The sequence below is a fragment of the Bombus terrestris genome, chromosome 5, assembly GCF_910591885.1.
Source record: "Bombus terrestris chromosome 5, iyBomTerr1.2, whole genome shotgun sequence".
Classification (NCBI taxonomy): Eukaryota; Metazoa; Arthropoda; class Insecta; order Hymenoptera; family Apidae; genus Bombus; species Bombus terrestris.
The window spans coordinates 2586684-2613583 of NC_063273.1; the positions used below are offsets into that span (position 1 = coordinate 2586684).

At 43.9% G+C, this 26900-nt stretch overlaps 1 protein-coding gene across 2 annotated transcripts in view; it reads right to left on the reverse strand.

The window, feature by feature from the left end:
• Nucleotides 1-225: 225 nt before the first annotated feature.
• The window catches only part of LOC100645194 (homeobox protein prospero), a 56789-nt gene continuing 30114 nt past the window's right edge, over nucleotides 226-26900 (reverse strand). For both annotated transcript variants that reach the window (XM_012308896.3, XM_003395717.4), the window contains exons 4-5: nucleotides 18924-19068; nucleotides 226-17504 (exon numbers count right to left, since the gene is read on the reverse strand). In XM_012308896.3, coding sequence (XP_012164286.1) covers nucleotides 17325-17504; nucleotides 18924-19068 — 325 coding nt within the window. In that variant the 3' untranslated portion in view covers nucleotides 226-17324. The remainder of the gene's footprint in view (nucleotides 17505-18923; nucleotides 19069-26900) is intronic.

The following is a 26900-nucleotide window of genomic DNA, read 5'->3' on the forward strand; positions in this document are numbered from 1 at the left end:
TCTTTCTCTCTCTCTCCCATCTCGCTCTTTGTCCACCTATCTATAAAAAAAGCTCTCTCCTTCCCGTTCATTCAGTCGTTCCCTTCTCCTGTTTCTCTCCCTTTCGTTCGCTTCCTCTCTCGCTCGCTCTCTCTCGCGCGCTGCCTCTCTCCCTCCCGCTCTCGTTCTCTCTCAAACACACACGCTCCCACTTTTCACAGTAGTTTTCTCGCTTCGCTTTTTGTGTTTTTTTTTTTTTGGCTTTCTTTTATTACGTTATGCGAATTTGCTTAGAACGCGTCGCGTTTTCAACGAATTGCAAGTGGCAAGGTTTCTCGGGTAATTCGTTTTTTAATTAGCAAGTGGTAGTGTCGAATCGGCGCGGAGAAGAACGCTTATCCCCGCGTGCGTTCGATACCTTACTTCTTTTTTGACACTTCTTTCTCTGCCTGTTCGGTGGCGGTTATGCCTATTTATTTATAAAAATCGGTCGTGCATTTTATTCTCATTCTTCTTTTTCCTTTGCTTTTTTTTTTCTTTCTGCTTCGGTTTCTTTCGTTTGATTCTTACACTTATATTTTCGCTTCTCTGCGTTTTCGTGTACTATGTGTCGACGTGTACGTGTGTGTTTGTGTGCATGTTCCACGATTCGCTGTGCTTCCAGTGGTTTGGCTTCTTCTCGTTCAAGCGAGAATTCGGTGTCGTGCCAGTCGACGTTTGCCCGCATACCGGGCCAGCCAGCGACTTTGTCTTCTTCCACGTGGCTCTACTCTTCGTTCCTGATAATGATCCTCTGGTTCACGGGCGTCTCGTTTAGTATTCACGGCTTCCTGATCGCGGATCGATCGCCGGAAGTACGATGCTCGCCGCTTCGATTCGTAATGCTGTCCCGTCAGAATTGAGTCGTGAGAAATGCCGTATATTTCAGCGGTGCGTAGCTAGAATTCTATTCGAGACTATGTTTGAAGATTAACATCGTTTAAGCTTCGGTATCCTATTTGATGCTGGCATGATCATTTTCGTGTCTCTGTGCGTCTGTGCCGGATTCGTTGATCGAACCTTTTGCTCGTTCGATATTGCATTTATGGTATTGTGAAAAACTGTTTAATCGTCGTCGCGTTCAACCGAAAGGAAATTCAAAAATCTCGATAAAATTGTTAATGAAATCGTTTTATCGATCACTGATTCCCGCGTATTCTCCACGAGTTCGTGGGATCAGTGTTCCTGGTAGAGAAATGAAAACCGGTATCGAATCGTTCGCGGTTCGATGTGTTTGCCTGTAAATCATAGCTTTGTAATCGGTTGTGAACGAACTTAAAGCATTCGATTAAATCGTTACTATGTTGTACGTTGCCGAATCAGGCGTCAATATCGCAACAACGTTTCGAATTTAAAGCGTCGCACGAAAATGCGTAAAATACGAATGAACGTCTAGAGGTTTGTCGCGAGAGAAATGAAGACCGGTACGGCGTCGATTCGTTCGACGTATCTGTTTTCCTGTAAACGATCGATGGGAAATTTGTAAGTGTGTGGTGTATGTGTATGGAACTGTGGGAACGGAAATCAACAAGTTCTTGATAACCCTCCAGTTATAAGGTATCGACGAAATATTAAGCTGCCTTTATCGATCAGCGTCGGGGAGCATCTGCATCCGACACCATCGTCCTCGGTAATTACCGTCGATACGCCGTTATTATCGCTCCTTACAATGATTATTCCACGTTCAACATTATCGTCGAATCGGACGAACGAGCAATAATTGTCGCTGCGATTATTGCCTGCCTGAATTATTATCTACCGGTGATATCGTTACTATGTACACTGAAGACTAATCGAAGAAGATCGAGTTTTCGTATCCTCGTTAACTCTTCTTTCCTTATATTTTTTTTCGTTTTTCTTATTACTTTGTTCCTTAACTTTTAACTGTTTGTGTATGTGTGTGTGTGTATGTATCATCGAAGGGAGATCCCGAGACGCTCTACGCTATTTTTTGTTTTCTCCATCCATCTTTTTGCGGGGCATTACGCCTCGTCGAGGCTGATCGCATCCTCCTAGAACGTTTGAACGTTGTCACGGTGTTTGACTGTTTGTTACGGCGTGCGGTGTGTAGGCTGTGATGCATGCGGTGCGTTATTTATTGTTAAGTTGCGTGGTCGTTGATGCTTGCTGGTTTTGTCGCGGTAAAACTGTTGCGTGTATCCAGCGTTGATTCCTTCGAACGGTTTTTTCTGCATTTGCATATCTGTCGGATTGGACCGGTTCAGTTGGATCGTCGCGTGTTGTTCAGAGGGTTGAAGGCGGCTGGGTTTCTATTGGGATTCTCAATGATATCGGTACGAGCGCGTCCATGGAATGACGCGTACTTACATCCGTGACGAATTTTAAACGTTTTATCAGAAGTCTGCCGAAACGATCGTTCCTTGATACTTGTTTCCTTTTCTCTTTTCTTTTCGCCTTTGTTTTCATGAACGAATATAGGTACATACGTGAGTTACACGAGCTGGCCCAAAATGCGCGGACATGACCGATGAGATCGGCCGAGTAAGGTGACTGCAAACGAACACGGGGACATAAGCTGCGATATCTTTGAATTGAAGTCCTAATGGCTCTTTGATGAATCTTTTCGTCGATCGAAATTGGAAATTTGGAATTTTTCTTTGCTTTCGGTAATCCTGAATATTCGCTATTTGATGAAAATGTTATACATATATGTATATACGTGTGTGTATATATATACATCTATATGTTTTTCTTAATTTCTATCGTCGAAACAGTTATATGTCATGTATATTGAACTTATACAAAAAGGAACACATAATTGATCCTCAATGTTTCGGTCGATCGAACTGAACTAAATCCTTCTTGATGTTCGTCCGTGGTTTTTCTGTTCGTGCGTAAAGTTGTTGCACCCAGTGTCGCGAGCTCAGCCGTTCACCGATGCGCAGCATCGCGTGTTCGAATTCACCCAGAACAGGCACCAGTCAACACGAATGATCCTCGCCCCTCTTAATTTCTTTTTCTTTCTTTCTTATTTTCTGAGTTATGTTCGAGTCTCTCGGAGATATACGGTTCGTGAAAAATGAAAACGGATGGCAAAGAATACCGCGGATCTACGCGACGAGATAATACGTGGTCGATCCCTCCTCAACACCTGAAATCTCTGCTCTTTTTCGTTTCCCTTTGTTCTTTCGCTCGTTCTTTCTTCCTTTCTCTCTGTCTATCTCTCTGCCTGTCTATCGCAGGCTTTTCGATTCTCTCGGATTTTCGGCGAATTTTCCCTCGTCCCGGCCGCGGGAAACAGCGAGTCGACAATCGAGTCCATCAAAATCTTTCTTTCCGTATCGTTCGATCTTGTTGTCGTTTCTCCCGTTCGCAATTATTCTATATCCTCGTCTTCCGACCACTCTTTTTCGCTTTCTTACTCGCGTCTCCTTAACACCGCTATCGTCATCGTTATTCCTATTGTCCTCGTCAATCCATCTGCGTTCCCGCCCGAAGACGAGAGTCCTTAGAATAATTTCGGGTGACCCGTCCACTCGCGTTGTCGCTTAGCTTCACACATGCAGGAAGTGTTTTTCTTCTTTGACGCGAGAAAGGAAACGCCTCTCTCCTTCTCTTTCTCTCGCCTGACGGATGGATGTCTTTCACTGTGTGTTTCCACTCTAGCTTCTTGTGCTCTTCGTTCTCGAGCGGATAAGGATTGGTATTTTTCAGGAGGCTGGATGTGAATTCCTTTGGAGCGGGGTTTCTGGTAAGGGGTTTGTGGTAAAGGGTTCGTGGATGGACAAATGTCGCGGGGTTTGCTGGAGCGGGGTTGTTCGGGCCGCGAGACGACCGACCGACGACCTTCCGGCGTTCGAGGAGGGACTTTGAAAGACAGGTGTCGCGTCCACGTCGCACCCTGGTCGCGTGGACGCCTCGCGAGGCTCGCTTACGGTGTGCAATCGTGTCGACCATTTGCACGTTCAACGTGGACGCGAACCGTAAGAATTTCGAATCCAGCCAGACGCGGCGGGAACTGAGAAGACTATTTCTTTCTTCTTCTTCGTCATTTTCTTCTTCATTTTTTTTTTCCCTTTTCATTTTCAGTTCTCCCTAAATCTTTCGATAGTTTGGTGGATTGCTGAGTTAGCTGCGAGGTTTCGAAACGTCCCGCCGCCGGCGGATATATATCATATGTATACATATATTTATAATATATCATTTTTATAGATATAATCTAGAGAAATCTTATAATCTAGAGAAAGAGGAATTTTCGAGGGATAGGGACGAGTGGGAGGGTCGCTCGTCGTTCGTCGTCGGCTGGCCCCGGAAAAAATGTATATACTAAGGCCGATTTTGGTTAAGAATACGCTTCGCATTATTTTTTTTTTCTCTTTCTTTCATCTTCCACTCTTTTGATCAACTTTTAATTTTAACATTAAGGCGCAACGTGATAAACTTGTACTTTTTTCCTTGATGTGTCTTTTAGATTCTGGCCGAAACTGCGTTTACGTGTGTCATGTGTTAGTGTACGCGTAGTGTGTGTCCGCGAGTGTTGTAAGTGTGTGCGTACGTATGTGTATGTCCCTCTACATTCGTGTACACGGTGTGTCGCTGTACGCGTGTGTGTGGGTGTGCCGCTAGGCGACCGACGTACGCCGCCTTGACGAACACTTATTTGTTGTGTGGTCCGAATTCGCCACGAAAACGTTCGCGCGTGCATCGCGCGAAAGCGTGCACGCGCGCACGCTCTCGCGAGCTATTCGAGCTGAGTTTTTCTTTTTGGTGTTTGCCGAAAAACGGAATTTTTTTGCTCTCTGTCGCGATGAAACGTCCTGCTTTCGTTCTCCACGATTTTCACGACATCCATGCAGACTTCGTTAAGTGCGAACGATAGGGACGTTCCTTCACGCCACGTCTCTGTGTGTCGTCTTGTGCGCAACCTAGGACAGCAATGAATCAATCCGAAACTTCTCGTGTCGAAAGCGAACTTAGTAAAACGCCGGTAAAACGTACGAAAGGAATGTCCTCGTGTCGAAAGTGGTATAGACATTAAATATCATAATGCGTGAAAGTAGGCAGGTTGGCGAGCTAAGACCTCTGTCTCAAGTTCTCCGGAATATCTGTGATTTCTTCGATTCGCGAAGTCGGAGTCTGCACGACTATCAGCGATGCTATTGTAACGAAAACCGTCTCTGTAACGGCGATCGAGCGACGTAATCGAGTCTTAATTTTATATCTGCTCGTACTTGATGCGTGATACAACAAAGATATTAATTATCGAATTTACTGTTGGCTCATTTTCGAACGAATCTATTCGAAAATCAAAAAATTGCTCGAAATTTCTCTTTAATTCTTTTGTATTATCAATCATCGTAATCTTCTGCTTAAGACTTAAGTTTCGTAACTAATTATCGATTAAACATTTCTACTAATCTTTGGCTAACGAAGCTTAATGTTCGTCGGAACATTGTTTTAAAGGTATCTCACGATTAAATCGCTCGACGTCAAACGAAATTTCCTGAAGATCTTGCAAGTGATGTTGAAAGGAGAGGAGACCAGTGATCTGTGTTATCTGTAAAGAACGTGACATTGCGTGGGATTCTTGAGAAGAGAACAGAGACAGAGGTACGAAGCATAAAATGTACTTGCGTGAGCAGGTTGCCTCGACTCGGCTCGATAAGCTCGAGCTCGGGCCGGAGCGCAGAAAAACAATTCCCACAATATTCTTTACAAGACGTTCCAGCTGACCGGGCATGATCGGCGTCGTCGTTCGTCGTCCGGCGTTTTCGTTTATTCTTTTTTTTTTCCCTGTTGTCGACTATCGGATACACCTTTCGAAAAAAATATTTCTGCTCGAAAGTTTGTTTCCTCCGGGCCGCGCGTGCCGCGTCCACGATCGATCAGGCTTCGACGAAATTTAACGACTAACATTTATTTTTATCAAAGTATTGTCTGTCTTTGGCGTGATACTTTAAACACTATATAAACCCCTGATGCAAATCCCGGATCGACGAACGATGGCCGACGCGATGCCCAGTTTCGCGTCCCATTGTTTCACCTCAATCTGCGGAGGGTCTGCGCTTCTATAATATCTCTGAGGACTTCATTGGACTCAACGCGGCGATCTAGCTCACATCCTCACACATCAACGTAGGTATTTTTCTTTATATTTCGCTTTGTTTTCCTGTTGTTTCGCTGCTACTGCTTGTGTTCTGCTTCTGTTTCATTACTAAATAAGAGTTTCACCTCTTTCTTATTCCATTTTTTTTTCTATTTTTTCTTCCCTCGCTTTTGTTTCTTTTCTTTCCCTTCTATTAATTCATCTCCTTCATTTGTTCATGGTTCTGTTTTTCACACTTTTGTTCTGTTAGTTTTGTATTGTTTATTTGTTTTGTTATGTTTATGTTAATGTTTAGCTTAATAAACCTACGATTCCCTACTACGATAATACGTATAACCTAACACGACTTGCCGGTTGAGACGTATGCGCAAGTAATACATGCCAGGAATTACAGATATATTTAAACACAATTTCTCATCTATTCATCTCGTGTGTGTTCTTCTCGGGTACACGCACGTATCATTCAACCACCCTCTTCCGGTTCCTTGACTCATTCATAGACGAAGGATATCAGACGCAACGATAAATTAGAAGTTTCGGGACGTAACGTCGGTTTTATTCTTTTCCATTTTCTACCTTTCTTCTTTTCTTCCCTTACGGGAAACTCGGCAAAATCAGCGACGAAAGTCGGGGAAAGAATTTTCGCAACGGAATCGCCTGTTTGAAACCGCCTCTATCGGCGTTTGTTCTTTTTCCGCTCGAACATTTCCAAGTTGTACGTTGCAACTGTAGACGACGAATCAAATTCTTTCGAATAATTTCTCTGGTTTAAATTTTTTCCTTCCATTTTTCTCTTCCTTCGGACGATTTAATATATGACAGTTAGACGATAAGACAGAAGAAATAAAACAGAACGATTTATATATTCCGTTGCTGATCAACGCTTGTATAACAGAGGGATAATTGACAGTTTGAAAAATACGTCGCGAAACATCGCGAAAACATCGACGAATGACGTTTCGCGAATGAAATTAAAACGGAGGGGTCGGAATGCGTTCCACTGGCAAGCAAGATCCGGTTAAGATTCACACTTTTCCGCTAGTCATTCGTTGCTCTCACACTCGGTGGCTGAAGGGTTGGATGGATCGTGACACTTTTAGTACCTGCCATTCTTGGTGCTTTGTGTGTATTGCCTGCCTCTTTGCAATCGATTATATCCTCCTCGATAGCGCTACTGAGTCGGACGACGGATCTGTAATGGGCCATTTAATCCCGTCCTCTCTCATTCCACTTTTACCTTTTTTCCTTCCTTTTCTCTTATTTCATTCCTTTTTGTTTCCTTTTTTTTTTTTTCTTTAAATAGATCTCTCTATCACTCGCACTCTCACCGTTGCTCTTTCTCTCCTTCTCTCGTTTCATCTATTCACACGTAAACGCATGTAATTTCACATATTCACACGTAACAAGGCTTTTTCACGATCGCACTCTCGCTAGCGAAAGAATTGCCAAAAGTATCGTGCACGAAAAGGGTGGGGGGGAGAAAATTCCTCGTTTAACTTACACTTACAACTGGTCTAATAATTTCTTCTCTTTCCTCTCCTCTATTCTCGTCTTCTCTCCTAATTTTCTCTCTTCTTTCCACTTTATCATTTACTAGTCTTTTTTTTTTTATATATATGCGGACCTCCCGGTAGGCAAGGAGGTCGGCTCTCTCTGTATAATTTTTTCTCATTTCTTTTTCTCTTTTCAATTTTTCTTCAACGCATTCATTCGAGTCATCCCGATCATCCCTCGCATCCGCTCGATTCTCCTTTCGTTCGCTGTCCTGTCGCTCGTCACCATTCTCTCGCTTTTTCTTTCTGTTACTCATCCGCTCTCACTCGTTCTCCCTTTCTCTTGCTCAACTAGGATCGGTTTGCGCCGAACGTCTATCGCCCGTGGCTCCGAACTCAGTTCCGAAATCGCAATTCGCTTGGATTTCTTCTCAGGCGTGACTTTTTTTCCCTCTGATTCCCCTTGATCTTTTACCGTTTCTAGACGCCTGTTGTCAGTCCTGATCGTACCTTTCCCCTTTCTATCTCATCTTATCTGCCTTTCACCTTTTCTCTTTATCTGTTCGAACCTTCCCGAAAAAAATCACCTGTTGAGATCGCGAGATTTCGTGGCTTCAACGACGGTCGCATCAAGGACACTTGGCTCCCTACACGCTTCTACACCATTCCCAATTTCGTCGGTTTCCATCTCTATCCCCTTAAACCCCACCCACCCACCCACCCTCCCGCCCAGATTCCCGACTTGAACGGATCCTCGATCGCGCGACGAATTCCGAGAGGTTCGGTTTCTTCGAGGCCTAACGTTATCTACGTATATAGCCAGGCCTCGAGTCTCGTCGATTTAGAGCTCGAGAAACTGATCGATTCGAGGCGACGTGGAAATTTTTCGTTCATCGACTAGACGAGATCCGAAACTGACGAGGAATCGCGTAACCGTGGGATCTAATCGTGGAGTTTGAGACATTTCGAGAGCTGGAGTATCAACAGCCTCTCGTTCTTCGTAATCTGTGTACCTACTGAAAAGGTGCGCGCTTGTTCCGTAGGAAAAGAAGGAAAGAAGGGATGGCGTAGGGGCGAGTCAACCCCTTGCAGGCGGTTTTAGGTCGCTGGGGGAGTGCCGTCAGTGGTTTTTATAATTCGAGGTAGTTCAACGGCAATTGATGTGGTCGTGTGGGACGGAGGGTTGTTTATTTAAAGCTGCTGGCCGACGTTCAGGCTAGAAGGCGAAGCGATAGGAACTTTAATTTAGAATTTTCGCTACCTCTACGAATTTTTTTCATATCACACTTGCTCGTTCTCTCTTTCGCGCGTGCTCTCATCCCTTTCGCACGTTTAATCTTTCATTCTCTCCCTCCCTTTCACGCTTGTCCACGAAATAGATTTTTCAAAAATTGCGCCAAAGACATTAGAAACTAATTCTCTCGATCTTAGTCCCTTTTCATTTTTCCTTGTTCTTTTTTGCAAAATTTCTCACGTTGAATCTGTTCGTCGTTGCCCTTTAAACAAACAACCCCTAATCGAAAACGAGCGAAACGTTCATCCGCGGTGAAACGCAAGCTATTGCACGATTAACGCGAAATCATGAACCGAAGAACGAGAAACGATTTACATCGACATAGAAACGAATCACGTGTTTTAATATCGCAGCCTGCAAGGGATCGAGTCTCTGTGCTCGAGGCAGGAGTATCCACTGCCTTCTCTACCGTTCTGTAAATCAAATCGAGAAACATACAGTCTCGCATCTCGCTGTCTGGAACGAACAATTTTCCACGGTATACGTAACACGTATTTACTCGCTAAATCAAAGAACTAATTGCTTAAGGTTAATTCGACGGCACCGGAGTGATCCACGGCATCCTCGAGTTCCCTGTAACCAATCGCAAAACGGAGAATCGATATTACGATACACGCGATGATATGTCCACTGTCGATAGTTGGATACGTTGCGTCTCCACCATCGACGAATTTTTCTTTTTCTCCTTTTTCTTTTCCATTTTTATTCTTCAGAAAGAAGTCACCAAAATTCGAAAGTACCTGACACCTCTCGAAATTCTCGACCGTAGGGCTCGACGTTATCGTCTCCTTCGCCTCGCGTTAATTTCTCATTTCGTCCGACTTTTCATGTTTTTATGTTGTTTTTTTAAATTTTTCTTAAAAAAGTTTTAGTCGCTCTCACCTAAAAATCCCCTACCGAAACGTATTGTAGACTTAACGTGCTACGTGTACTACGAGATTATCACACAGAAAGTTTGCTCACTCGGTGTCAACAATCAGTAATTTCTTCTCCTCTATCATCTCCTCTAATCTTCTTCAATTATCTCTTTCCCTTGTTTCTTTTTACTTTTTCCTTTTTCTTTTTTAGTTTCCTTACGCACGCGCTCCCTTGCATTTAAAAACATAGCTTCTCGCACCGTTCTCTCGCGTCACTAAATAATCTATCACTCTGTCCGCGTTTTCACTCGCTGTCTCTCTCCCCCTTCCTCCGTATGCTTTCCCACGTTCTCTCCCTCTCTTTCTCTCGCATTAACTTCAGTCGTACGCAACTTTTCTCGAAAAGACAAGAAAAGAAAAAAAAAAAAAGAAAAAAAAGACGAAGAAAGAAAGACAACACGAAGTTTTCGTTTTCTTTCGTTCCTAGACTAATTTTTAATATCGCGCGCGTACTCCGTTTCCGCGGGAGGCGCGATTCGCGTGTTCGCGATATCGGACTCTACGGAGATAAAGAAAAAAAAGACACGATTTTATATATCTTCCCTACTTTATCTTTTATTTCTCTTTCCTCTCTTACTCTCGCTCTACGCATTCTTTCGCTCTATGTGTCGCGTGCGTTGCATTACGTCACGTAAATCTTCCGTAAACGCGTATTTCGTTATAATAAATATACCCTAATTACGCTCCTAATAGTTTGAGGAATTATTATTCTCGATGAACATACTTCGAAGTATTCACAGCTTCCCTCTCTCTCTCTCTCTCTCTTTCTCTCTCTCTCTCTCTCTCTCTGTCTCTCTTTCTATCTCTCGTCCTCACTGTCGTTCTAACTCTCTCGAGGTGTTCATTTCTCACTAACGTTCTCTCTCGCAACACGCACACCCAACGTTCTCGTTGTGCTCATTCTCTCTTACGCTCGGATTTAGTCCGCACTCTCTCACAGCTATTTCCTAATTTCTTACATTTTTTTTCCACATTTTTTATCACGACGATTCTCGAACTCGATAGTAATAATCGTAATAATAATATATAATCATATAATAATAATTAGTTTATTAGTGTGTGTGTGTAATCTGTTTTTTTAAGTATTTTTTTCGCTTCGCCCGCCCATTTCACGGAGCGGCTCACAATCCTCTTCCTCTGCAGCGTGATACGACCTTCCGCTCGGCTTGTCTTTTAGTATATTTACGTTTTCTTATTTTTCGCATTAATTACCGTTAGTTTAATCGTTTATATAATAATTAATAACTTGCAAGTGTTAACGTTAAATACTATTACTTAATTCTGCTTACACGTGTTCCTTAAAACTTACGCGTTTAGGTATATGTACGTATGCTTATTATTCCATTTCCATCCTTTTCCTTTTCATTTCATTAAAAACAATTCACTCGTTTCCTTCTCGCTTATTTATCTCTCGTATCTCGCACTTTCTCTTTCTCCTGCTTCAAGTCATCTCGTTTCGTCTCGTCTACTCGTTCTCCGTGCTACGGCCCCGCTGCACAAAACGTAATAACGGCGAGTCGATCGGCTTTCTTCTTTTTCTCCTCCGTTTCTCTTCCTTTTCTCACAGTCTCGCCATCCACATATTCGTACCTCGAGCAGGAATCGCGCGGACTCTTTTTCCCGTGAAAGTTTCGTCGGCACAGGGAATCCCTTTCGTTCTCTTCAATTTCGAGCCCGCGTTAATTTCCTTCTCTTTCTCATTCTTCGTCTCTCGACGAGCCTCCGTGATAACGTCGAACGACGTCCTCGTTGTCTAACGATTGATAACGACCCGAACGATTAGCAACCCTTTCCAGATCGCTTTCACAAATTCACGGTCCTCGATCGTTCTCGTACGAACGGTGAAGGCCGCGATTTTGATCGTTCGAGCGGAGGAATTTTTCGCGAGAGACGAGAGAATGCAGCTGGTCACGGGTTTCGGTTCCGTTTCGCTGTGTTTCTCGTCTTCGGACATCGAGCACGTGTTCGCGATTCGTTTGCGTGATCCGTGGCGGTTCGTCCTTCGCGCCGGGACCCTTGATCCTCGATCGACGGAGAAAGAAATCGAAAATCGCTTATCTGCTATTGCTTACGAGAATTAGGTTTCGACGTGTGCTTTCCTCGGTTTAACGGAGATGTATCGCTCTTGTTGCTTCTAGTACCCACTGCTTTTTTTCACTTTTTTTTTTCGATATTTTTTAATCAATTATCTGCTTTTATCGTATATATTGTGTGTTTAACGTATCTAGATTTTCAGAACGCTCACAAACGACGTGGCGAGCCTCTGTCTGCGATGAGAAGGACGACTCGGGATTTTTCTATTTCGTTTTTGGAAATGGATTTTGTCCCGGTTTCGAACTGTCGGTCAACTGTTGGCATGCTTCTGTTTTTCTGTTTTAAGCGTGTGGATGATTGGAAGGCTGGAGTTTTCGCTCCAGCCTTAAGCTTCTTTGGTTCTGTTTTCAGCTGTTTCAACGAATTACCTGCTATTGATCGTTTGTTAATTTCTGTTTTTCCCTTAGGATATTACTTTCTATTGGCTGGCTGTTACTGTTTGTCGCAATAATGGCGGAGTATCAGGGTGCTTACTATTTTTACGCGGTTCCATTATAGATAAGTGTTTTCTTAATTTTAAGTTTTGCTTTCTGTTTTTTTTTCTTTTTTTTTGGCTAACGGTGTGTATGGCAGTTAAATGTTTTTTTTTTCATTTATGGTTACGAGGAGAATGCTCCGTTTTATTGGAGAAAGACGTTGACGCGTAGCTACGTGCAAGCGCAAAGTGCTATCTGCGAATATCGCGGTAGCGAGCTCAGTTTAATCCACGAATGCGTTTTGCGAATAAAATTACTAGTCTCCACTTAATCGGTTGATCGTTGATCTGCACGCGTGTACAGTTAATAAGAGACAGAACATTAAATAAATTTGTAAAAAAATAATCGATCTCCAGGATCCTTCGAAATTTTATACGTCGATAAATTTTTCTCCACCGTATTATAATTCGTTACGCAACGATCAATTCGCTTAACAATTACAGCGAATACTATCAGCTTTTCTCTCACTTTGCCTAGTAGATGTCTCGAATTTCCATCGTTATCGGCTAGCAATACCTATTATACCAATGCAAAAAATCGAGTTATAGACGTTTAACGATCAAGCAGCGTGCGACGAAAAGTTTTGTCGGGCAAATTTCAACGAATCGACAAATGTGTTTGCGAGGCGCAAACGCGCGGGATTTGCGACATGCGCTCGCTGTCCCGCGTCGATCGCTTCGCGCATTGGTAGATTAAATCTCCCTCGAGATTCACTGCTAAATTTCCCCTGGCGAATGATGATGTTGTCGCTGATCGCAGATGCGAGTAGAACGTAGGAACTGAGCACCGAACGAGCACGGGGATCGTACGCGGACAACGCGGATCGTTCAGCCGGAAATCGCGATCTCGAGTCGCAGGTACGTGATCGTCGTTTCGAAAAATCCCCTAAAACGAATAATTTGTTAAATATTCAATCTTTGCAACACGTTTCATCCCCGCTCCGTTCCTTAGCTCCCCGAACGTAAACACTTTTTAGACCAAAATCTTAGGCCAACGCCGAAGGAGATGTGCTACGTTAATTTTAGGCCACTGTCTAATCGTATCTAAGAGTCGAAAGTTTCCATAAATTTACATCAGCCCTTGTCCCATAAACGTCTTTTTCTGCGTTTTACTTTATGTAACCTCTTTTTATCATTTGCTAACTCTTCGTAGCGATTCGACTCGATCAACGTCGATTTCCAGCTTGAACACCGTCACCGCGATCTTCATTTTCAGATATACGAGACTCGTTCGGTTTTCGGATTGAAGGTAGGCCGGGTATGCGGCAGTCGAATATGTTCGAAACGTCTGAGCTCGAGACAATTCGCCAGGTGTCGCATTCAAATCTACAATTTCGATGTGGGACTTGAAGAGAGATGGGAACAGGGAATGTAACGCATGACGGTGGTTTATATTATAACGCTAACACAACAGCATGAAACGCAAAACGTAAAACGTGGCCGCGGTTAATGGTAAATAAAATAAACGAAGACAAATCAGAGTCCAATGTGTCGTTTTTATTCCTCGTAAATAATAAATAAAATAATAATCAATAGATCGATCGTTAAAATTAAAATATTAGTGACTCGTGACTAGGTTAAGACTCACCGCTTACAGAAACGTGTGTGTGTATGTATACGTGTACGTACGCGTGTCTCTTCTCTCTTTTCATTTTCTTTTTTTCTTTTTTTATTTGCTCCCTTTCTCTGTTGTGTACACTTGTATAAACTCATGCTTAATTGTAATGATAATCATAATAATGGTAATAAGAATAATGATCATCGTGGTACAATAACTAAAATACACAATAATAACTAAAATGTCAAAACATAGACGAAAAGTATCGTTGAATGAACGGGGTACGAAAGTGTTTTGATAGAAGGGGTCTCATCTTAACGTAAAAGGGAAAATGGAAATGCAAAAGGGACACAGGAATTTACGAACAAGGGACATCGTGTCGTTCGATACGGTGATACTTATGCGACGCGAAACTAGGGGTGAACTACAATGCCAAACAAATAAAATCAATGACTACCGCTGATCACCTCCGTGATAATCGCGATTTAAACAAAAATCGTCACATAATATACATAACATAACTGATAATAATAGTACTGATAATAATGATAATAGTAATAGCAATAATAATAATAATAATAATAATAATAATAATAATAATAATAATAATAATTTTAATAATAATAGTGCACATAATAGCGAGAATAATAGTGGTAGTAAAGGTGAGAAGGTAATTAGGTTAACTTACAAGAACTCGCTACCACCCGAGACATATGTATAATTATAATAATCATATTATATGGTACGATAAGTTATCTACAAAACCGTCTATATGTATATAAGGGGAAAAGAAAACAAACGTTCGTAGTAAGAGAACATGTGTAGACTCGGGCAATGAATTCTCGCGTCAAAATCCGCATTTGCCTCTGCGTATGTGTATGTATAATGTGGTCTGTACAACGTTCGAAAACGGGTATCTAATACACCGTGTAATGTGTGTGTATGTGGACGTGTAAGTGTGTGAATGCGTATACGTGTGCTTGAATGTGTACGCGCGCGCGAGTGTCGTGTGCTATAGGTCGGATACAAGTGGAATAAGGGAGGCGCGGGTGGCTAACCCTTTGTCACACATTCCTTACGCAATTTTAATCGCGCCAACATCCGTCTTTCGTTTTATATGCCTATTATATATATACATATAATTTTATGTAATTATACATATATATATCTATGTATATCTTTTATACTTCAAATTTTTCTCATATATATATAGGTATATATATATTTATACATGTGTGTATATATACATATATACGTTTTTAATATAATCTACTTTATATTAGTTACGCACCGGCGTACGATTGTTTTTTTTTTTTTTTGTTTTTGTTTTAGCCTCTTTTTAATCTATATCAACTTTCTCCTCCCTCCCCGTTGTTACTCGATGATAATTGTTACTTTTTCCTTTCCTCGTATATGTATGTTCGTTTGAATTAAGTTTGCCGAATCTAAATGTCTACAACACGTTTTATTTATTTCTGAAAAATTAATCGCCGGTGCTGGATCGTTTTCGTTAAAATATCTCGTACGTTTACGCGTTCGTTCGCCCCTCCCTGTTGTCGTCCCTGTTACTCATACTCCTGTCACTGCGACTAGCCTAACCTCGTTAATATTCTATCAATTAATCATTAATAAAAACATCTCTCTACGTAATTTACTTTTGTTTTACGCGCAATATTATACGTGCACCGCGGACATTTTCTCTCCGTTTACAATCGCGTTTCGTTTTCGTTCTCTTGTTTTCGCGAGAGCGAACTTCGAACCGAGAAAAATACAACGACAGAGAATTTTCCTTCTTGCCAAGTTAAATCGACATTTGTTTCGCGATACGCTCGAGTTTTTCGACATTCGCGCGTCACGCTCGTCCGAATACGGAATTTTCGAGGCTTTCACCGGGTTAGGAATGTTCATCGTTGGTTATAATCTACGTTTTAATTTCCATCGAATAGAACCAAGCATATTCGCGACGATTTCCAACGTGTCCTTCGATTTTTCGTTTATTTTGACATGGTGCGATTACGAGACAAAAATCTTATGTACAACTTAAGAGAAGGGATTTTATATGTTGCTAGCCTTCCTACGCAGGTTTTCCTGCGTGTTCCGGCCGTTTCTATCTTTCTTATGGAAAAATGTTACTTCCGTTGAAGAAAAGAACATCGGGTTTCGTTCCCGTCGATTCGGTACGAACCGCCATCCTAGCATTCTCGTTGGGAACAACGAATCATCCAGGCTCTCCCTGTGTCGGAGCCAGTCTGTTGCAGTGATCGCGCTATAGAAACTAATGCTACCGAGACGACGTTCGACAGGGGTGCGATCGAATCACGAGGTCCGCGCTTTGAGGAAAAAAAAAAAGATGCCACGAGGTACGCAGCGTGACGAATGCCGAGTGAAACTGGCCATCGTTGTTCCATACCGTTTCGAAACGACTCGAAACGAAGGGTTTTGTTAGCCGTTTGTTGCGAGTCGTTTCCGGAAGATCCACGAGAAGGGTTCCTCTTCTGCCTCTCAACCGGAAGCTGCGGAGGATCCGTCCAGCGGAACTCGCTCCATCATCAGTAGATAATAAGTATCATCGGTTTCTCTAGAAACGTGAACAAATATAGCTATCATCGTTTACACACCTCGTCAACGTTCGTTCGAACGAAAGCCACCCATCGGTCGTCGTCGCGGGTTATTACGCTCCTTAATGCCTACTCGGAGAAACGAGTGTCTTAAAATTAGGCGATATTCATCGGTGAACCGTATTATGTACGCAACAAATCGAAACAATAGGTACTCTCGACGCTCGAAGCTGTGTATCGTGTAATTCCTTGCCGTTCGTTGACCACGCTTTCGTCCTGTTTTCTTCCGCTTCCTCCAAAGACCGTCGGTTTCGGTATCGGTGTTGTCCACGGTAAGGAAAGGGTGGATAGTTCGTGGCCTCGTTAGTAACTCACAGTGTGCCGATCGAGAGACGTTCGATCGGCTAATTAAAGGCACGAAGCGTATAATAATTATCCACCCATCTCGCGCGTAGACATAGTCTCGTGATTAGGTCACAGCCTGATCCTTCGTCGGCACTCCTCATCGTTCCTGCTGATGATCGATGCCTCCGTACGTCGCGTGTTCATTCGTTCCGTTCGTTCTTCCTGAACGTTGTGTGTACAATCTCCCTAACTCTCTCATGTTCTCTCTCTCTCTTTCTTTCTCTCCCTCTCACGTTCTCTCTCACGCTCGTTTTGCGATATGTTAGTTTAAGGATACCTGAACGCGCTTTACGCGAAGGACGTGTACCTCCTGGCGGATGCGATCCTTCTTCGCTGACCGTTCCTTCTTTCGCTATATATTTTTGGTTTCTTGGTTTTACCGGGAGCCGACGAGCGCTGATGAGCCCGCGCACCACGAAGAGCAAGAGCCACGCGACCTCCTGATTTAACCGAGCTGCTGCAGGAAGTTCGGGGTCTTGAAGTACTCCGGTACCGGGTCGTCCAGCCTCGAGATCACTTTGTAGATGGACTTTTTCCAGCTCTGTTCGGTGTCCTTGCCACCCTGAATCGCCTTGAAGAATTCTTTTAGCGTTTGTTCGACCACAAACCTGAAGTTGCTCGGCACCTGCAAATTCCAACGAAACATTAGCAATTTTGAAAAAAGCAACGAATCTGTTGTCTCGTTGTATCCTTTCTTACATGCCGCGAGAAATCGAGCCTGTTACTCAAGAACACGTTGATGCTGAAAAAGTTCATCGACGAGCGGAATTCGCGTCAAACGATCAATCGACACGCCGTTCATCCTCAACGACGAGCAAATCTCGAACGTGGTTAAGAGGGAGGGAAAAAAAAATATATATATCTCCGGTAGAGACGAGAAAGATAATTTCTCTGCGCTCATTACGATTCATCGAAGGAGTCGCGCGTATCCGAAGAATTAAAGCGATGTCACGCATGTATCGCTTAACGAGCACGAGGCGAGCGGGCGCGCAGATTCGTCCGCGTTGCCTGAGCCGCACGCTAAGAGTTTCCACTTATAATTAGTACGTTTGGGTTATTAACGAACACGAGTAATTAATTACGCGTCAAGCGGGTGACGATTGTGGCCAGGCCCGGAAGAATGGTGCCTGCAGGTTTCACCGGAGACTCGTTAAATAATATTAAATAGCTGCTTTACGCGTGCACGGTCGGCGTCGCGCAACCTGCTGCAAATACAATCAACGGTCGTTACGCTGTGGCGAAAGTAAATTGCGCCCCACAATGGGAAAGTAGAGACGTACGAGTGATTTGCCAGGTAACACCGGCTTTGCGACGTGTAACTTCGGATTCAACCTAACCGGTTCGAATTCGTTTAAAAGCGTTCCGCGAGATGAGAAAGACGGGGTAACGTGGCGCGGTCATGGCCGACCGCCGAATAATTGCACGGTCGCGCGCTGTCTCCGTGCTGGAAACGATCCGACTGCCGGCAATTTTGTCGCTTCTATCGAAATTTCGACTCTGACAGCTCGATTCCAGCGGCATGTCACGAGTTTGATTGGCGAATCATAGGACACGCAGGTGGTCGTGCATCGAAACCGTTTCTTTGTTTTTCTAACGACATTATGAGTGCTGCAACTTTTATCGTATCAAGGTATGGCGAATCATGATTCAACTTTACGAAAATTATACTTTCATTTCTGAAAAATTCTACTTTTCAAAAACGTAATTAGCGTTCATCTTCTTAAATAACCAATGACCTGCTTCTGTAACTTTCAGTCATTGCAAGAAGACGTTATAAATAATTGCAAAAGTGTAACGTAAATTTTCAAAAGTACTATTTCTTCCTTTTCTAATCCTTTATTATCGCGTAATTTTTCGAGCTTAATAAATGCGGTTGAAACGCCTCATAGCAGAAGTCGACGTCAATTGGTTTCAGTCAGTTTCAATTAGCTGAATTTTGGAATTTCTTTTTCTTAAATAGAATTCGAAATGCATTTTTCATATATCTTCTTTTTATGGGATTCTTTTTTTCCGAGAATTTTGCGCAGTATAACGGTCAATTTACCTCAATATGGTTATTTCTGTTGTAATGAAGGTTGAGAACTCGATAGATTTCCGAGTCACCTCCAACTCGTAGGTCATCTACGTTCTTCACGCCTTCCGAAACAGCTTGCCTCGCGTATTTCTCCATTTGGATGTAGTAGAACTCCCTGAAACAACAAAAGTAAATCAGTTGTCAGCGATACAACAGTTTTAAATTACTACTTCGTTTTCTATTCTCCTCAAAATGATTTCAAATCTGCATTTAAAAACGAAAAGAAAAAGCAATCTTTTCATCAGATCTCAAAAAAAAATTCGACAAATACATCGATATGAAATATACTAGAGCTTCGTCGTACAAAACCTCGTAATTTCCCCACCCATTTCAAAGGAACCTAACGAAGATATCAGAAATGCCCTTAATTCGCTGGTATCTAGAAAACGACGAACCGCGGTGGGGGGTAAAAATATATTTTCTCCTTCGAAAGTTAGCAAGCGCCATGCTTGACGTTGATTCTCGCGGAACGGAGAATGCTAATGCACTACCGATAATTAATTAAGGGTCGATACTAAAAGTGGTCTGACGCAAGCGGTAGAAGGTGAAGAAGGAAGAAGGGGAAAGAGTCGCAAAGAGTGTGTACAACTCCTCGTCGGCTGGCAAGCGACGCGGTTCAAAGAGACTATTAAGAACGTGTTACACTGTATCGTCCAAGAAGACCTCGACACCCTCGCAGAGGCAACCGCCGACGTTTACAGAAAAGCACGAACGAGTATACGCGCGTACACTTACAAACGCCGCAGGATTGCGCGCGATACCGTCATTTTTTTTTCCTTTTCTCTGCACCGGCAAAGGAAAAAATCGAGTTCCCGACGTCAAGTTTGCCGTTTACGTTCATTAATTAACGCAGTTAAACAAGCACAAGTCACTAATTGGCGGGTAATTTGTATAGTAATAGTGACCCGAGCCTTCGCGTGGAGAAACCGAGAAGGGGCGGTACCAAGGGGTAGCTTCGCTTCGCTGGATCTCACCGAAAACTCGGGAAAGGAACGGTTACGACGCGTCGTGCCGACACTGAAACGAAACACGCTACTTTGAACGCGAACCGGTTCTTTGTACGACGTCTTTGCGTACGCGACAACCGCTTCAATACGGCTGCCACTGATTAAGAAATTAATTATTTTTTCAACTGAAACGCCGACGGAATTACTTTCTATGCAACGCTTGCTCGTTCGTTTTCAAGGTGAAGGGGTTGAACACGATCTGGCTAAGATGCGATTACGGTACGACAATGAACAACCTTTGTCACTTTCGTTGCGTTTCACAAAATTTCTCACGGATTTTTCAAAATCTGTTTAATTAAGGCGGTAAGCGTTCGTTAACTATTCTAATAAAACCTTAGAAAACTAATGCCGGGTTTCAAAGCGTTACAAGTTTTTAATCGGAGAAGGGTAGCAAAGTAAATGTCAGGGATAGAGTGAATATCACGTGTTACATAGCGTATTCTGAAAATAGATTTTCTCAAGGTTTGTAACATAGTAAATAGATCGTTGAAGACTAAGGATTAGTTTAACCATCGGTAGATAAACAATTGATACAGACTGCAGTTCATATACTACAAGTTAACTGATTCCCTTTGCCATCTATGACTTTTCCTTCATTTCATTCGTAACATGAGTTGACGTTCAGATAACTGCACTCGATAGATTATAATTAATTAGTAATTATAATTGAAAAATTCAAAATTTGTAAGAGTAAATAAACGACTTCTCGTGTCTTCTCATACTTGTCATACGTTCACGTATCCAACGGAGTAACATCGAAGTTGTCGCGACAGATAGAAGAAAACGGAATAAGAGAGGGAAAGACGTCGACGGCGACGAAGAAGGAAACCGTGGCCGCATTTATCGATATCAGCAACGAACAAGTCGAGCGAGGGAAACACAAAAATGACTTGACGCGACGACCGGGGTAGAGAGACAGAGAGAAGGAACGGGTAAGCGAAGGTTGCTACTTGTCCGGATATTTTTCCATTCTTTTCTCGATCTTTCTTTCCGAAGTCCCTATCCTCCTCACCCTTAAACGCACACAGAGAAGTGAGCGTTCGGTGGTGGAAGTATCCTAGAGTAGCAGGCCAGAATGGCAGCGAAAATAGCAGTCAGGTTGATCTTGCACTTTGGATCCCGAGGGGATGCAAAGAAGTACGGTTCAGCGGGAAAGCAACGAGTCGGTAGTGCTACTGCGGCTTGTATAACTCGAGGTCCCTGAATGCTCGACAATATGAGGCAACCGGTTCAAACCTTCGGGTCTTGGTCTTCGCTCGGTGCCTCTGGGAGCAATTTTTAAGATTGCTTCCGCCTGGCGGACTCGCGCGCAGCTCATGAAACAGGAGATCGACTAACATTTCCATACCCGTCGTCTCCGTCATTTCCTCCAAACCAAATGCATCTAGGAATATTCCATTATACGGTCTTTTCATCCCTTTCTTTCTTCCTCTATAGTTTCCTGTTTACCTTTGAAACCAACCCTTTGAAGATGCTTTGTTCCTTCGTTCTTTAGAGTTAAGTAATTGCTCGGGAATCAGCGATTAATTGAACCTTTGAAATTTACGATTAAAATTGTCATACGACGAACGAAGGATTTTTTACAGTTTTTTTAATAATCTTACTACAGAGGTTTCACAGAGATATTCGGTCTTTCTCTCTATTTTTTTTTTTTTTTATTTTTTTATTTTCTCGACGATGTTGAAAACGTACATAGTAAAGATACCTCTCGACCTGGTAACTTCAACGATATCGGTAAGAGGGTAAAGTTTTAGGTAGACCTGAGTCATCGATAAGACCAGCAACCGCGGTTACGAGCGGATGATACTCGAAGTAACGAACAAGATGGCAAGATCGAGGATCGAGAAAACAAGATCGACGCAGCTACACTCGTCTATCGAACTCGTCTATTCGAATCAACGAAAGAAAACAATGGGATCCTTGGCGCGTCACGTTCCGATCTATCTCTTCAGCGACCAGAAGAAAGGGCGAGTAGAGGAGTCAGGTGGCGGAGACGCGAGAGCCACTTCTCATTCGATCACTCCAGATTGGCTCTCTCGCCAATTAAGACAATTTCGCGTGCTCTTATCAGCAGTCAGTCAGAGAAGGTTGTGCACACGAGAGAGGAGAATTGAAAGAGGAGTGTGTCTCTGTAGAATCGTGTCCCGAGTCCCTTCTCCCTCCCTTCGGTAGCTCGTTCGCGTTCACTTTCTCCCTTCGTGGTCGCTCTCCCTTTCGCACGCTCTCACGTGTGCGTTCCTCTCCTTCTCTCTTTCTCTTCCTATCTCGCGCTCCGTCTCTCTATTTCAACGTCTCCTTGAACCGTCAGCAGCACCCATCGGGGCCGAGCCACCCCCGACTTCAACCTCTCGGAGGTAACGTGTATGTGTCACCTGCGTCTATAATCCTTACTCAACCACCCATCAACCGCATTCAAGCTCGTCGGATCGCCGAGTATAGGTGGAATACGTACGGTAGGCAGACTGGGCTAGGTCTGGGCTGGGCTGGGCTCGGCTGGGTTATGTACCTACGTAATACCGCATGGTAGATACGTATATATATCCGCGAAGTGCCTAATTAAAACAGACACCAGGAGACAGAGAGAAAACGGGACGAGAGACGAGGCTGGTCGCATAATAGGGTGTAAGGGCGCGAGGGAGACGGCACTAGTTCCGTAGTCGGTTTGACAAAAAGCCCGAGTGCTAGAATTGCCACTCTTCGACTACCAAGTGCAGAGGAGAAGAGCAACGGTGAGCGAGAAGAAAGGAAAAGGAGCGAGAGGGAGAGACCACGAGGAACGAGGAGAAAAAGAGAACGTGCCACCACCGGGAGGAAGATAGTGAGAGTAAGGGCTAGAGGGTGAGCCGCGGAGTCATTCATTATAGTATTGTATAATTAGGATAATAATAAGCTCTTCAGGGGCTTGGGTTTTCTTGCGCCCCGTTGCAACGGGGCGACGGCGAAAGAGAGCGACAGAGACGCGAACGAGACAGAGGAAAAGAGCGTGATCCTCCTGGAGGGTGCTGATTATTAGCATCTAATTACGAGCTGCCTTTACCACCGAAAAAACAGAGGCAGAGAGAGAGAAAGCAGGAGGTGATGACTAGAAAGAAGGCGAAGATGCGGGGTGTCTTCGAGGATGGAATAATTAGCTCTTGGCGCGAACGGAAATCGTTACCTCGAGTTTTTCGCGATCCTTGGCATCGCGAGAGGCATTCCGAAGGGAGAGAACTGCATGGTTCTGCAAGTATCCTTCTTTCCCGTAACTTGTTCGTCCTTAACGGAACACGTTTGTAACACGTATAATTTAGTAGATTTTGACGCGTGTATCTCTGTTTTCATCATTTACGCGAACACGTTCGCGAACATTTTGTTCGCTTTCTTTCTTTCTTAGTCTTTTTTAATTTTAGTATCTTCTTTCATGGTCGTTCGAACATTCGCGTTCACTTGCCACCTTTGAATGAAACGTTTCTGTCGTTGGAGAATTCCTCGAGTCGCAACCGATCCTTTTGGGCCGCGTTTTCATCAAGCACAAAGGCAACAGGGTGCACCGCGATAAACATAAATTCGTCGATTCCTTTTTCGTGACGATGGTGCGTACTGTGGCACAGGTGAAGCAATAATGCGAGCTGTAGAGGCGCCGCGTATTGAAGCGTTTAATGGCAATGATGGCTGTCGACGTGACGCCTCCTTCATACGCGATCTTCATCGTCGCGGGTTGCTGTTTCGACGCGTCGCTTTTGTAACGGGTTGCACGCCGTATAGGCGAGAGCACCAATTAAAAGGGGGAACATCAGTACTTGCCCGTTTTTTCTTTTTTTTTTTTTTTTTTTTTTAATTTCACACCACTCTCTAACCACTATTTGGTCGATTCGCGAAAAAACGCTCGTCTCTTTCGAATTCCAATCGTCATTGTCCAAACATACTTTCGAGTTAGTTAAGAATTTTCACCGGCTTAAACATACATATACTTGGCCTTTCTTCTCTTCTTTTTATTATTTGCTTGCTTCTTAGCGTTTCTCTTCGCTTTGAAACGTAAGGGTGTCGTCGCAAGATGACTTGCTTCCCGCAGTTCTAAAGAGAACCTATTTGCATTTGCATTCGACAAACAGGGATGTAGAAAACAGGGGCGTGGAAAAGCGCGGCGAGAAATCGGCCGCGCGTTTCCAGACTGTAAAGTGACTCAGGGCGTAACGACGACTCGCGTCTTCTCGCCTTGTACTCGTCACTTATATTCCTCATCCCCGTCTCTATTCAAAGATCGTGCTTCTTAAGCCAGACAGCCGGCTCCCTTTTAACGGTTATGCCAAGTCGGTCGACCTTCGACAATGCCGAACACCTCGGCTCCCCAAGACCGGAGCTGACCCTTAAAGTCTCTCTCAACCCCTCGCGCGGCTTTCTTGCCAGAACTTTCCCACGGACGACTCCCTCTCGAAGGGGAGAAGACGTTCAAGAAACGGCCGACAATCTGCCAAGATTCGCAAAGTGTCGGCCGCGGGCTCGATCACCTTGGAACCTTTTTGTCCCCTCTATGAAACAGCTGTTCTTGGATCGGCCCGAACAAACTTTTTACATCCTTTAAATCTATCTACCCTTGGCTAAAGTTCGACACCCGTTTATGGAATCAATTTCTACGTTTATTTGTTATTTATTGGCTCATCGATCGCCGATAACCGTGACGATTTATAAGCGTTTGTAGCATGCGTCTATCTAATGTCTGTGGAATTATATAACTGAGATATGAAATTAGCCGATGAACAAGAACTCGATCATATAAAATAATCTAGCTTGTGCAAGTGTTTGTATAAGGCTAGTAAAAATATTTTTACGGTGGAGTTAATACGATAAATGGTATATCCAATTGTAATGTTTAATTTAATTGAGATTAAAATACTAGTTTCAAATTTTACTGAAGTAAACAGCGAGCGTTTTAAAACGCTTCTACATCGGAGCAACGGCTAAAACGCGGGCTTTTAAATATTTTGTAACGCGCGCGATCTTCATGAAAGGGACACTGTTAAAATAAGAGAGACTTTTAAGGTAGTTTACTCGCAGGAATCTTTAGGGCCCGTTTCAGGACAAACACGGCGTACAGACCACAAAAACGCTGAATTTCGTTCGCTTAATCTTTGCCTGGATGGCTACTTCTCCTCGTCCTCCTAAATCGTGCGCCAAAAAACTCAAGTTCACGGCTCAGGGACGCTCGAGAGGAACGTTTAACCGGTGGCGCAAGGAAAAGGGACAACATTACCCTGGCGTTTCCTTACTACCGCGAGGCAGCTTTCTTTTCAGCTTATAATTATCAGCGGGCAGAAACGGGGTCCATTTACAGAATACCGGCGCGTTCAGCACAATTAACAGAGAAACATCGTGGGCGAAGTTGAATCGGCGCGTTCAACCGCCATCAGCAGAGATAAATTCACACGCAGCTGTTTTGTGCGGTGGCCGATGGCGTCACAGCCAGCTGGAAAAACCGTCTCGCGGACGCGCGAGACGAGAGGGTACGGAAGAAGAATTCGCAAAGAATTCGAGAGGAACGTCGTGCCACGCGCTACTTTATCCTCACGGGTAACGGGCACGAGGCGTGAAAGTGCATATAACGAGAGAACATTAAGCGTCTGCGCGCTCGTAACATAACGGTGGCCTGGGCGCGCGCGTGTTACGTGTTTGCGCGCGCGTTCCGGTTTCGTTCGTCTTGCTTGCATGTAGGGTTGGTAAGGTCGCATCGTGTCGCGCCGCATCGTATCGCATCGTATCGCATCGAGTCACGTCGTGTCTCGGTTCTCACGCGCGTGCAACCGAGCACACCTCCCACAGATGCACGTCCTCTCTCTTTCCCTCTTTATGTGGACAGATCGCGTAGCACGCAGTGCGTATGTATATAGGTGTGTGCGTGGTTGCGTGGCTCATGAATGCGGATGGATGGGTGAGTACACGCGTTTGCCCGTCAGGGCGTAAGCGTCCATTCAGAGGGCGCGTTCAAAAAGGTGTCGCGCAGGGTCTTGATGCTGCACCCTGTGCACCCTTCTTAATTAGTAATTAACACTTTAACGCCATCTGTACTCAGACTTGGAGCGGCAAACGCGACGACGACGATCATCCAGGCTGCGATGCCGCTCTGCGTTGGTCGTCCCGACTTCGTCGTGGTCGTTGTCGACGACGGCGCGATCGCAGCCCGGAAAATCAAGTAATTAAAATACAAGTTAGCAAGTGATTACTTCATTCTGTCCCGTCACGGCCACCCAGCCAAGTATGACACGTTCCGTACGCTCGCGTGCTATTTCCGCAAGGGCTTAAGGGTCGCACGCTTGCTCTGTGTCGCCGGTGTTGTTGATTGCGACCGACGAGGCGGTTTGTTGGGCTTACTGATGGGTGCTAGGCGGACGGAGTAATATCCGGTGCCGCTTTTCGGAAGGGGTGACGAGTCGTGGCTTGTGAACGATGAACTTTTTTCCACGGAACGTCCGAGAGCACGGGTGGGTGGGTAGGGGGGTGAAGAGATACGCGAATTAGATCATTTTCTCGCGGCGATGCGCGCCACGCGTTTAAATTACGAGGGAACCCCGTAATTACGGTTTCTTTCAGGATGTTGTAAGAAACTCTGAAAAGCATCGCCGTGATGCATATCTTTTACAGCGAGACTCGAAGTAAATGACCGATCAATATTATTCGTGTTGTAGAAGTCTGCATTGTTGTATATTACATTGAGTACTTTGTTCTTTTTCTACACCTCAAGATGGATCACGCAGTTGCAGACTCTTTGCTTTTAATTCTAATATAAAATTCAAGATTTTAAAATATATTCGTAGCAAATTTTCTACATGCGTATCAATTAAAACTTCTATATCCCGATCTCGCAATGTATGTGAGAGAAATTATGCATCGTAATAACGACATTTTCGTATTCTCCTTAAACTTAAAAAATCTTTCAACGTTTACGTCGTCAACGACTCAAGTGACG